At 38.3% G+C, this 16783-nt stretch overlaps 1 protein-coding gene across 18 annotated transcripts in view; it reads right to left on the bottom strand.

The window, feature by feature from the left end:
* Positions 1 to 16783, bottom strand: part of NAA16 (N-alpha-acetyltransferase 16, NatA auxiliary subunit) — a 64267-nt gene that overhangs the window by 46890 nt on the left and 594 nt on the right. For 17 of the 18 annotated variants that reach the window (XR_010150659.1, XR_010150660.1, XR_010150661.1 and 14 more), the window contains exons 2-6: positions 11638 to 11722; positions 9659 to 9763; positions 7756 to 7913; positions 5387 to 5521; positions 2722 to 2875 (exon numbers count right to left, since the gene is read on the bottom strand). Coding sequence is in view for 8 of the 18 variants with exons in the window: in XM_001150675.5 (XP_001150675.3) it covers positions 2722 to 2875; positions 5387 to 5521; positions 7756 to 7913; positions 9659 to 9763; positions 11638 to 11722 (637 nt within the window). In the remaining 10 variants the exon portion in view is untranslated. The remainder of the gene's footprint in view (positions 1 to 2721; positions 2876 to 5386; positions 5522 to 7755; positions 7914 to 9658; positions 9764 to 11637; positions 11723 to 16783) is intronic. The other variant, XM_016925238.4, reaches the window with a different exon arrangement.

The following is a 16783-nucleotide window of genomic DNA, read 5'->3' as shown; positions in this document are numbered from 1 at the left end:
ACCTTCATTTGTACCTTTATTTTTGGCTCCCTCTTACACTCCAAACAAATACATAGGACATTAATTTGTTAGTAAAAAAAACTTTTGCATTACACACATCTAATACTCTTTGAAATAAGTAAAGACATACACAAACACATCAAAATTAGATTGGCAAATAATGCTAATGAAACATTCCTATCTTCCTACTACAAGATTTAAATATATCTTTCCTATCAGTTCATATATTAATTCTCCACTCAATTCTCATTGTTTCAAGGTCACTAAAACTGGAGGTTTAACTCAGTGAAATTATAACACTAAACACCACTTTATAACAGGAAACCACACAAGCCATGTTCATGTACAGGTCAGCTCAGCGGGTTGGTAAAAGGTCAAATCCTTTTACTAAGCCACACAAATTAAGAGGTGGTGTGGAGAATGAGGTCCCAGACCTCTCAAATACGATGGAAACACACCTAATCCAAGATAAAGGGGAGATTCTCAAAAAAGAACATACCTCAGCTTCCTGCCCTCAAGATTACCCATTCCCCCAAACAATCTATTTCAAACAACCCTTTAAAATGTCTTCAAGTCATACTATTTCTCCTTTCATCATGTTGGAGGAGGCAGTATATTATAGCAGGTCTTATGTACTATTTTTTTTTTACCATTTTTATATCATATATCACTCAAACTCTAGAATAAGACTGAACTAGGAATAATTACCAACTCCACCACTAACTAGTTTTGTGACGTGGAGAAAGTGGGTAGTCAGCACACTGCCTGTCACAAAATGAATACATATAAATGTCTGCTACTTAGAACTTTAAACATGCCCCATTCCTCCACGATTATCTTCTGGCCAATTTTTACCCTGCTTATCCCAGATATAATAGACAATAGCGTATTTTTCATTTCAAAAAACATCTGTTATTTGCTACTACCATGAAGCAAAGGTTATTACTAGAGGAATGCATTCACGGTGTATACTAACTTGAATTAATTTCACTGTACCATATTTACTTTTCAAAAACTGCATTCCCTATTTGTTTTTATTTTGAAGATTAAATAATCTAACCTAACTGCATTCCCTATTTGTTTTTTTTTAAGATTAAATAATCTCACATATGGATTATATTGAATGCATTTCCTATTGATGCTACAGGACAAATACCAAAAAAGAGAAACAGCAACCTGAGTTAAGATTTAATCAGGAAATGACAATAATATTTCAGAAAGGAAAATAATTGCCTTTTTTCCTCTTTGCTACCATCAATAAGTAACAGAACAAGATAGAAACCAGAATATTTAATTATTTACCCATATTTTATCAATAACTTTTAAAAGTGTCATTAATATGAATTACAATAAAAACTAAATCACTCATGTACTATACATTAACCAGAAAGAGTATAGCAGCTAAAAGAAAGACGCTCATGAAAAGGTATGGGAAAAAGAACATACACTACTAAGTGAAAGAAGCCAATCTTTCTCACGTAAGAGATGATTTGGCAAAAATAAAGCCAATCTGAAAAGGCTTTTCCATATATGATTCCAACTATATGATATTTTGGAAATGGCAAAACTATGTAGAGGGTAAAAAGATCAGTGGTTGCCAGGGGTTTACAGGAGTGAGGGATGGAAAGGTGAAACAAAGGATGTTTAGGGCGGTGAAACAAAGGATGTTTAGGGCAGTGAAACTACTTTGTATAATACTACAGTGGTGAATACATGTCATTATACATTTGTCAAAACCCATAGAGCATGACAGTGGGAAAGGCTGTGGGTATACAGGAATATACGGGAACTCTCTGCACCTTTTTCTAGATTTTACTGTGAACCTAAAACTGTCCTGAAAATGTCTATTTTTTTAGAAAAAAGTAAGGGCTCTGAAGTCAGGGGATGTGTTGATGTGCTTGGAAACTATAACTCTACCACTTAAAAAGCTGGATGACTTTGGGCAAGTCCTTAACCTCTCTAAGCCTCAGTCTCTTCCACTATAAAATGGGGTTAATAAATAGCATCCATCTTAAAAGTGCTAAAAAATTAAATGAAATAAAGCAATTTAAGCAATTACCATACTCAAATAGAAGAAGAGTTTTAAAATCTATATTAGCTATTATTTTTATTAAGAGCTTCAGACTTCAGAGGTCCTACAACTGTATGGAACTTTAGTTCTAAACTATTATTTTAGCTGGACATTCAATTTAATACAATATTGCTCAGGGAAAGGGAATTAATGAGCAAAGCTCTGTGAAAATTTTTGTTTGACCCCTTGTTGATGAATGCTGTTAAAACTATAGGGATCCTGTCTTCATAATTAGCCCATAATGAAAATAAATGACCTTTGTGTTCATGATGATCCCAGTATCATCAGTTATGGTTCTCACTGTATTTAATTAACTATATATGGATATACAGAGATACATATTCAATATGAAGGCAGTGTAATATACTGCTTAAGGGAATGAAATCTGGATTCAAATCCAGCACTCTCCAGTTTACTAAACCGTATGATTTGGGGCTACTCAATCTCTCAGTTCCCCCATCTCCAAAATAGATATAATAACTACAACATAGGGTTGTTATGAGGATTAAACTAGTTAATAATGGCTTAATAATAGTGTTTGGAACCTTGCCAGATACATAACAACTGTTACGTAAGACTTAGGAGAGAATAAAATATATAGTTTTTTTGTTTTCTGTTTGAGGCTATTAAAAAAAGGCAAGCCAACTTACCTTTAATTTCTTCCACCAAAAGTTTATCACATATTTGTTTCTCATATGTTTCTATATGTTCCAAAGATTCCTGAAACAGATCTGCCTCTCTCATCACTTGATTCTGGTATAATATCAGTTCACTATATTCATAATCTATTTTGTTCGGAGGAACCTGAAAAAAAATGACCAAATTACTTTATTTGTATAATTATATAAGGCAGTTACAGACCTTTAATTAAACTGCCTTCTCAGGAGAGTCATTCACATAAACAAGAAAGCAACCCACAAGCAGATACAAACAGAAGAGTGATTAATAACACAAAAAATGAATGCATTATTTAAAACAAATAATAGGGTGGGACTTCTGTCTATTCCCAAGTGACACAGGTCAAGAAATCCTACCTACAAATATAAAAATGGTTGAAATACTATAGAATCTACAAAAAAAAAAACCCTACTAGAGTTAATAAAAGTGTTTACCAAGGTCACAGAATAAAATATCAATGAAGACAAATCAATTACAGGTATACCTTGGAGATATTGTGGGTTTGGCTCCAGACCATCACAATAAAGTGAGTGACACAATTTTATGGTTTCCCAGTGCATGTAAGTTCCGTTGGCCAGGCACGGTGGCGCACATCTGTAACCCCAGGTCTTTGGGAGGCTGAGGTGGGTGGATTACCTGAGGTCAGGAATTCAAAACAACCTGTCCAACATGGTGAAACCCCGTCTCTACTAAAACACAAAATTAGCCTGGCGTGGTGGCACATGCCTGTAATCCCAGCTACTCAGGAAGCTGAGGCAGAAGAATCGCTTAAGCCCGGAAGTGGAGGTTGCAGTGAGCTAAGATTGTGCCGCTGCACTCCAGCCTGGGCAACAAGAGTGAAACTCAGTCTCAAAAAAAAAAAAAAAAAAAAAACTAAACTAAAAAAGTTATATTAACACTACACTATAGTCTATTAACCATGCAGCAGCATTATGTCTTAAAAAAAAAAAAACAACATTGTCAGGCACAGTGGTATACCTGTAGTCCCAGCTAGCCTCCTGCCTCAGTCTCTGGAGCAGTCCTAGCCAGGAGTTCAAGTCCTAGTCGTAGCCTAAGAGTTCAAGACTGTAGTGCATAGCCACAGCACTTCTGCCTGGGCAACACAGTCAGATCCTGTCTCTAGAAAAAAAGTAAAGAAAAAAAAAAAAGAAATTGGCCGCGCACGGTGACTCACACCTGTAATCCCAGCACTTTGGGAGGCAGAGGCAGGTGGATCACAAGGTCAGGAGGTTGAGACCAGCCTGGCCAACATGATGAAACCCCGTCTCTACTAAAAATACAAAACTTAGCCAGACCCAGCCTGTAATCCCAGCTACTTGGGAGGCTGAGGCAGGGTAATTGCTTGAACCTGGTAGGCGGAGGTTGCAGTGAGCCGAGATTGCACCACTGAACTCTAGCCTGGGCGATAGATCAAGACTCTGTCTCCAAAAAAAAAAAAAAAAAAGAAAGAAAGAAAGAAAGAAAGAAAGAAAGAAATTGCAAACACCTAAATCTAACCATCAAAATGTCATAATTTTGTGTTTAAAGGAAAGTTTTTTATCAAGTCCACCAAATGTGATACAGTACTATCTTTTGGTCAGAACTTGACTCTTGGATAAAAACAAAGAACCAGTCTAATCAATTCTCTGGTGTGAGGTAAAAAGCTAAAAACCTAAGTAAAGACGGTGGCCTTACTGCAAAGTTTATTTCCTCCCTTAAGAGAGTAAAAATAGCAGATTAAAAAATATAAAAACCCATAAATAGGAGATACTATTTAAGATTTCAACAAATTTCTAGAAAACAGAATGCAAAGGAGGAGTAAGTGAAATAGGATGGAACAAGCTCAAGTCTAGAGTATCCATAAAGAGGAAATTACTACAGAGAATGCCTCTCTGTCCTGGAAAACTCCAGACAGGGTCAAGATTATGAAATGACAGATAAACAGAGGAGTGGAAAAGAGACTCAAGGTTGGGGGATTAACTGTAAGTGAAGTGACTCAATCCACAACATCTCCATCAACTTGCAGCTGAATCCACATGTAGAATATTCTCCATTGAAACGTGGAGGCAGGCGTGGTGGCTCATGCCTGTAATCCCAGCACTTCAGGAAAACGAGGCAGGATGATCATTTGAGCCCAGGAGTTCGAGACCAGCCTGGACAACATCGCAAGACCCCATCTCCTTAAAAAAAAAAAAAAAATGGCCGGGCGCGGTGGCTCACGCCTGTAATCCCAGCACTTTGGGAGGCCGAGGTGGGCGGATCACGAGGTCGGAAGATCGAGACCATCCTGGCTAACACGGTGAAACCCTGTCTCTACTAAAAAAATAGAAAAAATTAGCCGGGCGTGGTGGCGAGCACCTGTAGTCCCAGCTACTCTGGAGGCTGAGGCAGGAGAATGGCTTGAACCCGGGAGGCGGAGCTTGCAGTGAGCCGAGATCGCGCCACTGCACTCCAGCCTGGGGGACAGAGCGAGACTCCGTCTCCAAAAAAAAAAAAAGAGAGAAAAATAATCCTACATTTTAACTGTTTCCAATTACGTCAAAAAGTTTTCCCGTTTTCCATAGGTTTCAAATACTTTAATTCACATTTGAGAGCAGAGACAACTTAGAAGTCAACTACTCCGTTTGTGAAGGTAGAAGGAAACATTAAAATTCTTACTTGCTGAGTTTGTCTAAATTCTTCCAACAGTTTTAGGGCCATATCATAATCTTTCAGCAAATGGTATGCAATAGCATATCCAATCCAGGAGGCACGCTGTGTGGGGCGCAACTGAAGAAGCTGGTATCTTGTCTCCTAAAAAAAAAAGTTTTAACTTGCTAAATATTCTCTAAAACATTACTTCATCAGTTTTAAGAAAACAATCTAATGACACACTTCTAATGAACTATATCAACAAAGATCAGTTTCAGAATAAAATAGAAGTACTTTTTATGTTTCCTACCTAAAATACTAAAGTTCTAGAATACCCTGTAATACTCACTGTGAGGCTGTCATTGAAACATCTTTGGGGCCCATGCCTTTGGACTGCCTTATTAAATTACGTTTAAATAATGAGAATTTTTTTTTTTTTTTGGTAACTAAATATTCTGTAAGAAGACTAAGATGGTTTTTTATTAAACTACATTTTGCTACTTATAAAACTATTATATGAATTACATGTATTTACAGTGTAAATACATTGTAATAATTGGCCAGACACAGGACAGACACAGCCAGGCGAAACACCCAAACATCTGATTATCCCTTATTTTTACTGTTGCTTCTCTGTCATTCCCAAATCCTTTATTAAAGTCTAGGTCAGTATTATTTTCTCTGCCAACTCTTGGCGTTACCCTGGGCAAATGCAACACTAATGTGTATCACCCATCCCACAACCTATCCTCTAAGTCCCAAGATTTTCTAATCTTTAATGATTTTCTCCTCCACCCCATTCAGAGGCCCACTCCCACAGCCACATCCTAGAAGTTACTGCCACCCAGAAATCATAAATTTAGGTATCTCACTGTCTACCCACAGCTCCCATGCTGCCAACACTATCATTTGATGACATTCCTACCCTTGTTCTTTGACACCACCAGTGTCTGTACTTCCTGGGTCCTTCACACTTTCACCACCAGCTCTCCTTTTTTTCTTTTAGAGACAGAGTCTCCCTATGTTGCCCAGGCTGGACTAAACTCCTGGGCTCAAGCGATTCTCCTACATCAGCCTCTCAAGTAGCCAGGACTAAGACACATAATACCAAGCCTAGCTCTCTTTTAACTTAATTTACTTCACAATCCACTTTAGCAACCATTGTTTTGCCAATATTCTTAATTTCTATGCCTCACTCCTAAAGATAACTGATTTTAACTCCAACCACATCTAAGCTGCTAAACACAGCTGAAGAAAAAAATACACGCTTTGAAGAGTGGTGCCATTATTATTATAGTAAGTTCAGCAGAGCCCTTAAAGTGGCTGCAAAAATCTAGGCATGGGGTATGAGGGCTTATATGGCAGTGGAGGGCAAAAGTAAGAAGTATATAAATAATGTATTTAAAGAAAACTGTTAGAACCTAGTGGCCTCCTTCTCATAAGTAAGTAAGAGAATTCCATGTTGGACATACTGATTCTAGGATACAAAGTGGACTAGGCACATGGAGATGTCCAGGAGAGAGTTGAAGATGCAAATCTGAAGAGGTCTCAACTACAGAAAGACTGATTTATGGCAACCCTTCTCACATTTTTAAAGTATTTACTAACCAATAATTTTTAAAAGCTACTTTTATGCTTAGGTTTCCATTATAAAAGCCTTATTAGTTTATCAAATTTGTAAATATCAAACCCACAAATAATCTAGTACAGCAGCTGAACACAGATATTCCAGTTAAACAGTTATGGCCAGGCGTAGTGGCTCATGCCTGTAATCCCAGAACTTTGGGAGGGTGAGGTGGGAAGATCACTGGAGCCTAGGAGTTCAAGACTAGCCTCGGTAACATAGCAAGACCTTGTCTCTAATTTTTAAATAATTAATGAATTAAGAATGTTTTAAAAAACAGTTTTTTTTGTTTTGTTTTTTGAGAAAAAGTCTTGCTCTCTTGCCCAGGCTGGAGTGCAGTAGCATAATCATGGCTCACTGCAGCCTCAACTCTTAGGTTCAAGGGATCCTCCTGCCTCAACATCCTGGATAGCTGGGACTGCAGGTGTAAACTACCATACCGGGCTAATTTTCTTATTTGTAGAGACGGAGTCTGGCCTATGTTGCCCAGGCTGGTTTCTAACTCCCAGCCTCAAGCGATCCTCCCATCTCAACCTCCCAAACTGCTGGGATTACAGGCGTGGGCCACCGCACTCCACCAGTTATTCTTTTTGAATACTCAAGTACAAAGTGCCACAACTATGACTGAGGAGGAAGGTCCCAAGCGACATACACCTTCTAATGAACAATCAAATCTACTTGATTTTGGCTTATGCTCACCTCATTCTGAAATGACACGCTCTTAAATTTTATCTACTGTAAAATCATGTACATTTAAGAATGAAGTACTTACTCGGTAACCTTCAAGGTCTCTCATTTGGATCTGCAACAGTGAGAGATCCCTCAAAATTTGCAGGTTATCTTTATCTAATTTGAGGGCATTTCGGTAACATTTTATAGCTTCATCATATTTTTTATCAGAACGCTGCAAGAGTCCATATACATGCCAACCTATTAAGTTAAGGAAACAAAGACATACACAGACACTAGAATATTCTATGCTACATATCTAATATAAAAGTTACGTTAAGGAAATGGTATTTTGCCTGGGATTTGTTCAGAATGATCTGGAGTCTGGGGGAGGGGAATGGTGAGGGGAGGTTAAAGACGAAACCAGAGCAGGCTGGGTTGATAATTGTCAAATTGCTGAACCCGGGTAATGGCCACATGGGAAGGGGGTCATTATTCTGTTCTATTTGTGTACATGTTTGAAATTTTCTGTAGTATTTTAAGTAACCTTAAAGAATTCTTGGCAAAAATTCTTCACACTTTCTACCCTCTATCCCATCACTTTCCTACCCCAGCAACCTCAACATTCACCTATTCTTCATCATGATGTCTTGAAACAGAATATATACAAAAACTGCAACTACTTTTTGAAACAAATTTAGTCAACCAATTCTAAAGTAATGTGTAACTATCACCTACTTCCCTAGTTATATTAAAGGCCACAAAAAATAAGTTGTATTTCTTATAAATTAAAGTATTAGCATATCTTGGAGCCAAAACCCCACAAAACTATCATACTTACATGCCCTTCTCTTCACTCTGGGGTAAGCACTGGGATAAAGAAATAAGTATTTAGTAATTTGAGAAAACTCTAAGCTAAATATGTGAAAACACTACTAAGATTATTCGTGTTCAATACCAGTACGTGGCTAAGTGAATTAAATGTTAACAAATTAAAATGCAAGGGCAATATGTGAAAAAAATGCAGATAAACATACAGATAAGCAAAAAAAAATGAAAATCAATTTCAATGCTCCACCCTTTAAAAAAAAAATTTTTTTTGGCCAGGCATGGTGGCTCACACCTGTAATCCCAGCACTTTGGGAGGCCGAGGAGGGTGGATCACCTGAGGTCAGGAGTTCGAGATCAACCTGACCAACATGGCGAAACCCCATCTCTACTAAAAGTACAAAAAGTAGCCGGGCATGGTGGCGCACACCTGTAGTCCCAGCTACCTGGGAGGCTGAGGTGGGAGAATCGCTTAAACCCAAGAGGTGGAGGTTGCAGTGAGCCCAGATCATGCCACTGCACTCTAGCCTGGGTGACAGAGTGAGACTCCCTCCCCGCAAAAAACAAAAAAAATTTTTTTTTACACACTGGGATATTACCCAAAGAAAAACACAATTATAAAGATCAAATTAAGTAACAGCTATGTCTCTGTGTTAACAGAAACCAAGCTCAAGAACCAATATCATATTTATATATTAAGTAAAATCTGTTTTAAAATAAGTTTAAGTTTTTCTTCTCAAATGTCTAAAAGAAAGTTTAAGACACACAAATTTTAACATATGATTAACTAAAAGTCAGTATTTGGAATAACAGGAAAGTATTACCCAGTTAATTATGTTTAAGAAAAAAATGGGTTTCAAGTCACAATTATCAAAGTAACTTTTCTCCAACACTAAGCACAACAAAAGTAAGCACATTTTATAGAGATTTCCTTTAAAATACTCCAATAAATAAACACGGGGTAGGGAACAAATGAAACTAATATAGGAGGAGGGGCACGAGCAAAAAAGAAACTAGTATTACAAAATGTTGATAATGATTATAGTTGAGTAATGGATACACAGAGTTCATTAAATTCTCTCTTCTACGTAGGTTTGGAATTTTCACAGTACAAATTTAATTTGAATTAGGAAAAAACTAGCTAAAACATAAACTATTTAACTACTGCAAAAGGATACAGACATGACTCTTGACATCATTACGAAGTCCTTTACGAACAAATTCATAAGCTTCTTCTTTTTTTCCTAAACAGTTCAGTGTTAATCCTTTCATAGCCAAAGTCTCTGAAAAATAATTTTAAACTCTATTTACAAATGACAGAAAATTATTCTCTTATTCTCTTAATAGTACTTTAATAGTTGAGATCCGAAGGATTACTATGGCTCCAATTCATCTTTTTAATCTCACAGTTTGAACTTCTCTCCAAGTAGAAAAAGTAAAACTACATTTAAATATTTACTTAAACTTAGCAGCCCAAGTCCTTTTCTGAAATTCCTTAGTTTCAGAGTTGCTAAAATGGTTTCTGCCCTTCACAAGACTCTGTAAAAGTGGTTGATATTATTGTGCTGAAAAAATTAACAAAGCAGGCCAGGTGCAATGGCTCACGCCTGTAATCCCAGCACTCAGGGAGGCTGAGGTGGGTGGATCACCTGAGGTCAAGAGTTCGAGACCAGCCTGGCCAACACAGCAAAACCCCGTCTCTACTAAACAAAAATTAGCTAGGCATGGTGGCATGTGCCTGTAATCCCAGCTACTTGGGAGGCTGAGGCAGGAGCACTGCTTGAACCCAGGAGGCAGAGGTTGCAGTGAGCCAAGATTGTGCCACTGCACTCCAGCCTGGGCAACAAGAGCGAGACTCTGTCTTAAAAAAAAAAAAAAAAAAAATGTACAAAGCAGACATGAGTCTTATGGAATTAAATCTACCATAGCAGTTCCACAGCTCTTACCTAAGGTCAATTCTAATCAATCATCAATCTGATTTACAACCACACAAAAACACTCAATCTACCTTAATAAAGACAAATACATAATTTAAAAATCACTGTAATCACTTTATTCAATATTGGAACAGACTTCATTTTTGATAGCAAGTTTATTCCAACAAATTATACTTAGGCTAATTAACATCAGTTCACATTTCAACAGCACAACACTGGATGATGGTAGTGGCAACAAAAAACATGTAAGGAAGTTAATAAAAGATGGTTTAGGATGAAATAATTCTCTGAATTATCCACAAGAAGGGAATTACACAAGAAGAATGATTTTCAAACTCTATGGTATTCAGAACATGGTGATCCTGTGGCCCAAACCCCACTCCAACACCTTTTATCTGTTTTACATATTGAACTTTCCCACAGGCACCATTTGGATAAAGGTTCCACAGCTAAAAAGCTTGAAAACAAGCTTTAAAATTAATTCTATGAAATGAAGATTTCTTTCCATTTCCTTCAAAGAATCTTTTAAATGTTGTTGAAAAAGTGAGCAAGGTCAGCCTATTTTCCCAATAAGATGATCTCAACCATTATCCAAGTCTGATACTAAGTAATCTCAACCAGCTTTGCTATGCTACAGGATCATAATTTTCATGTCTATCCTGATCCACCCTTCTAACACTGGCTGTTACTGAAAAAGGACACAACGAGAAAATACAAACTTTATTAACGCCAGTGTTAGAAAAGAACTCAAAATATACAATCTAATGGTAAATTAGTAATATCATATGTAAACGTCAGCACATACTAAAAAAAAAACAAAAAACACACATCTACCAAAGAATAAAGTGCAGGTGACCATATCTTCATACTTTTATATTGCAAATTTTGTCCTAATTTTCCACACAGGAAACCAAGGTATAAACTTTAAATTCTATTCAAAGTAATAAAGGAAATCAGGTCCATAAAAATACTGATACATACTTTCTCCAATTTTTTCCCCAATAAACAAACCATCCTAATCTTATCCTTAAGTATACATACTTAAGGATAATACAGGTAATCTAGAAGACTCATATAAAGCATTAAAAAAATGCTGAACATTTATGCACTCTAATAGAGAACTGCAAGGCCTTGGAATCGGGGAAATACTCTTCTTTCACTGTTAATGCCTGGTTTTAGAATTTGATTTCCCTAAAGCAATCTCTCACATGAGACAATACCTCCATGTTCAGCAAATTTTGGGTTCGACAGAATCATCTTGCAAAACTTGAGGCCATTTTTGTACTGCTTCTGTTCATAACATTTCTGTAAAGAAATATGAACAAAAGTTATTTTATCAAATGAATACACAATGGAGCAACTTTTCACAGCATCATATATTCTAAACTCAAGATCCAAAATTAGGTCTAAAATGTGATAGAAAGGATATCACTTACAAACACGCAGTGTACTTTTGTTACCTATTCTTGTCAAATTGTTCTAAAATCTACATATTTTCATTTTTATAAAAGACCATGAAAAAAGACATTTAAAAAACAGGAAATGTGGCTGAGCAAGGTGGCTCACGCTTGTAATTCCAGCACTTTGGGAGGCCAAGGTGGGCGGATCGCTTGAGCTCAGGAGTTCGAGACCAACCTGGCCTACATGGTGAAACTGTCTCTACTAAAAATACAAAAATTAGCTGGGTGTGGTGGTGCGTGCCTGTAATCCCAGCTACTCAGGAGGCTTAGGCAGGAGAATCGCTTGAATGCAGGAGGCGGAGGTTGCAGTGAGCAGAGATCACACCACTGCACTCCAGCCTGGGCAACAGAGCGAGACTCTGTCTCAAAAAAAAAAAAAAAAAAAAATTACAAAAATTAGCCAGATGTGGTGGCGCATGCCTGTAATTCCAGCTACTTGGGTGGCTGAGGCAGGAGAATCACCTGAACCCAGGAGCTGGAAGCTGCAGTGAGCCGAGATCATGCCACTGCACTCCAGCCTGGGCGACTGAATGAGACCCTGTCTCAAAACAAACAAACAGAAAAAAATGACAATTCACCAATCAATACTGCCACAGAATTTTTTATTTTGTTTCCCTTTCCTAGTACACAGAATTTTTTAATTCAAAATAATTCCAATGCTTTGGGAGGCCAAGGCGAGAGGACTGCTTGAGCCCAGAAGTTCAAGACCAGCCTGGGGAATAAAGCAAGATCTCATCTCTACGAAAAAATTAAAAATTCCTCAGGCATGGTGGTGCACATCTGTGGTCCTAACTACTTGGGAGGCTGAGGTGGGAGGATCACTTGAGCCCATGAGGCTGAGGCTGCAGTAAGGCATGACTGTGCCACTGCACTCAGCCTGGGCAGTAGAGCAAGACACCATCTCGAAAAAAAATATTTAAGCAAAAACATATATGGCAACAGAAAAATACCAGAAACTGCACTAAAAGCCTTTGCTACCGCAAGAATGAAACCAAAGTGCATGGGTGTGTGCACGCACACACACACACACACACAAATACTACCACTTATTGAGCAGCTATATGTCTGTATAAAATTTGTAATCTCTTAATACCAATTCTTTAATGTAGGTGTCATTACTTCCACTTCACAGATGTGGAAACTGAAACTCCAGAGGTTCAAAAACTTGTTTATAAGCTGCTCAGCTTAGCTGCAAACTCTGGTCTTACTCCAAAGACCATCATTAGTCCAATGCAAGGATAAGCAACATCTTTATTTCCGAATGCCACCAGCCAGGGTACGCAATTAACATCTCTCCCTGGCAGCCACTGATGCGGAGAACACCCCATTGCTTTCCACTCTTCCCTGGCTTACATTGTTCAGTCACACTGGGTGTTAAATTACTCAACATGCCAAGCTTATCTCCACCTCAGGCCTCCTACACTTGTGTTCCTTCTGCCTGAATTGCTTTCCTAGATCTTCCCATGGATGGTTCCTCATTATCCAAGTCTCACATGTCCCCTACTTGCCCACTTTATCAAATACTCCCATCCTCCTTCCTTCCCCAACATATTCTCTACCATGTTACTCTATTTTCCACACAGTGCTATCATTTCCTGAAATCTTATTTATGCTATTATTTAGTGTCTGTCTTCCCCACCATCATATAATGGATCCTTAGAACAATGATCTCACCTATCTTTCTTATTTATTTTTTAGAGACAGTCTCACTCTGTTGCCCAGGCTGGTGTGCAGTGACACAATCACCATAACCTCAAACTGCTGAGCTCAAGTGATCTTCCCACCTTAGCCTCCTGAGTGGACAGGAAGGACTACAGGTGTGTGCCATCATGCCTGGCTAAATTTTTTTTTTTTTTTTTTTGGTAGAGATGAAGTCTCACTATGTTGCTATGTTGGTCTTTTGCTCTTGGGCTCAAGTGATCCTAGCTCCCACCTCAGCCTCCCAAAAGTGCTGGGATTACAGGCATGAGCCACTGCGCCGGCCTTAGCCTATTTTAAATACTGCTGCATTGCCATGGCTAAACAAATAAGAAACTGCTCCATAAATACAGCCTACTAAGTTCAAAGCAAAATGCCACTAGCAATGGATGAGACGATCTTTAAGCCTTGCAGCAGGGGCTGGATGTGGAAGGAATCAGAAAAGTCTTCATGGAAAAAAAGTTTATATTGAGGCCTCTTGACAGCCTCTGGGGAAGGGAACTAGGTGGTTCTGCAATAAGGATAGGAGAGAAACCTAAATTTTGAACCATGTGAATATACTGCCTATTCCAAAAATATTTTAAAATAAAAAATGACAATCTGAGTTTGACTACAAGAGTCTGTCTCACAAATGACAAGAAAAAAACAAGTGAAAGGAACTACTGAGAAAGACAAAGAGAAATACTAGTTTTTCTGACTTTACCAAGTTATCTGAAAATAATAATAACCATACTGCCAATAACAGTAATAATAGTTAACACCTATTGGAAGCATTTACTATACGTCCAGACACTGTTATTTTTTTCCTTCATCCCATGACAGCTTATTTACTCTTTATTTAAATCCCAGGAAAGCCTATGAGATGCATGATATCCCCATTTAGACAGAGAAACTGAGGCATAGTTATAGAGTTTATATAACTATTAAGTGCCAGAGCCACAACTCTTAACCAGGTAGTCTGTCCCCAGAGTCCAAGTACTCGGGTAAAGACAAGTCAACCTGTAATCTCAGCTACTGAGGAGGCTGAGGCACGAGAATCGCTTGAATCTGGGAGGCAGAGGTTGCAGTGAGATCTTGCCACTGCACTCCAGCCTGGGCGACAAAGCGATACACTCTCGCAAAAAAAAAAAAAAAAAAAAAAAAAAGACAAATCCACATTGACTCAGGAACCATTATATACTAAGCAGAAACGATAGATTCTAGTCTCAACTTTGCTACTAACCAGACAGAGAACCTTAGCCACTTGGTCATTTACCATCCTTAGGTTTGTCTCTTTCTAAAAGAGGGCATGGAATACCTCCAAAATTCAACAAACTGTAATGCTAATTAATATCCAGTCTGGGGAATAAGACATGCAGATACAAGCCACGTGGAACATGTAAAAAACCAGCTGGTCAGTTTGTGTGGATGTGTTTGAGTTTTTTCAATAGAAAAAATTTTACTGTTGGTGGCAAAGCACTTTAATCCACTGAACTTTGAAGATAATTTTATTACAGAGACTTCTGTTTGCTATGGAATTTGTTGTAGCCAAATTTTACCCACATTTATTGCAATTGTGAAATGATAAAATCATTCGTTCATGCAGAATCCTCCTAAATTCACGCAACCTTGTCAGAAACATTACATACCTAGATTTAAAAATGTTTAGCTTGGCTGAGCACAGTAGCTCACATCTGTAATCCCAGCAATTTGGGAGGCTGAGGTGGGAAGATCGCTTCAAGCCAGGAATTCGACAGTAGCCTGGCCAACAAACCGAGACTTCCATCTCAAAATAATTGATTTTTTTTTTAGTGGTTACCATTTCCCAATTTATTTGGGGATAAACCCTACCTTTTTTGTAATTTGAGAATAATAATGTAACTTTTTCCTTATGACACTGATCCATGATTTGAACTACAAAAAACTCGTATAGAGAGAAAAGAAGTGCTGTCATCTTTAAAGTATGATGCCAAATGTCCTGAAATCCAACTAGCGATTTATAAATGATATTATCATTAATGTTTCAAATTCCCAGCGCAAAAAAAATTAAAAATAAAAATAAATTACTTCTCCAATTCCATGCTGTGTAAAATAAAAGGGCATGAGAAGTAAAATAAAAAAATACAAAGCCCAATGAAGCAACCTGCCACGTGCTTTAATTATTCGTATTTTTAATGTTCTCACATTTGTATCTTATTATTGGTTCAAAACTAAGCACCACATAATATTTAAAATTTTTATCCCATCTACTATGTATCCTAATCTGAAGACTTAAGTGTGAAGTTTCTATCGGCTTGGAACAGAACAGCTACTATAAATTATCTGCCGCTGTTCATACTTAAAATTACTCTAAAATTAGTATTTTATTTATAGTAAAGTTAAGCACCAACTAACAGCCATATAGCCAACCCAGCTTTCAATAAATTCACCTTTAAACCTAAATGTATGTTTAGCAAATAAAAGCTTTTTTTCAGGTGAAAAGATAAACTAGAAAAGACAGTTACCTACTAACAATATTAGTTTAAAACCTAGGGTAGCCAGAGGATACTGAGGAAAGCAAAGGAATGCTGCCTCTTCTCCTTGGAAGAACAGAACCTGGAAAGCCACCAGGGACGCTGGCACACAGCCCACAGAAAACTGCCCACCCGGCTCCGCAGCGGTCATCACTACGGGGCCATTATTCAGGCTTCTGCTTCGCAATAAAGTAAAAATGCTCCCCTCAAATGCAAAACCAGCCAGTCCACGCGGCTTTAATTACTCAAGCAAGGCCTGTGCGACTAGAAAGCAAAGAGCTGTTTTGAAGTTGGTGACAACTCAGAAACGCACTTCAAGTCAAATATTCACTTCCAAAGAGGATAAATAAGGTACATTACAAACAGGCAAACTTTTTCCCAAAGGGAGGTGGTGCCAGGCTTGGCTTCCTAGAGTTGCCGGTTTTATTTCCCCGTAACCAGGAAAAATTCCACCATCGCATCGATCCCGCTTTAATAGGTATGCGGGTGTGCTGTGCAATCTAATTAAACGCAAAGCAGAGAATGCAGAACGCAAAACACCTCGCCGAGGGGAGACTGGCAAAATAAACCACCCGGGGAGGATCCCTGAGGGGCTGCTGCGAGCCCGGCGCGGCAGAGAGCACGGCAGCCACTACCGGCCGAGGCGGCTGTGCCCGGGCACTGCGGAGGGCGGCGTGAAGTTTCTGGAAAGAGCGCGGCGGGAGTGAGGCGAGCCG

This window comes from Pan troglodytes, chromosome 14 (genome assembly GCF_028858775.2).
Source record: "Pan troglodytes isolate AG18354 chromosome 14, NHGRI_mPanTro3-v2.0_pri, whole genome shotgun sequence".
NCBI classification, from domain to species: domain Eukaryota; kingdom Metazoa; phylum Chordata; class Mammalia; order Primates; family Hominidae; genus Pan; species Pan troglodytes.
Note: the sequence above shows the minus strand (reverse complement) of the source record. Positions and strands in the feature narration are given on the sequence as shown.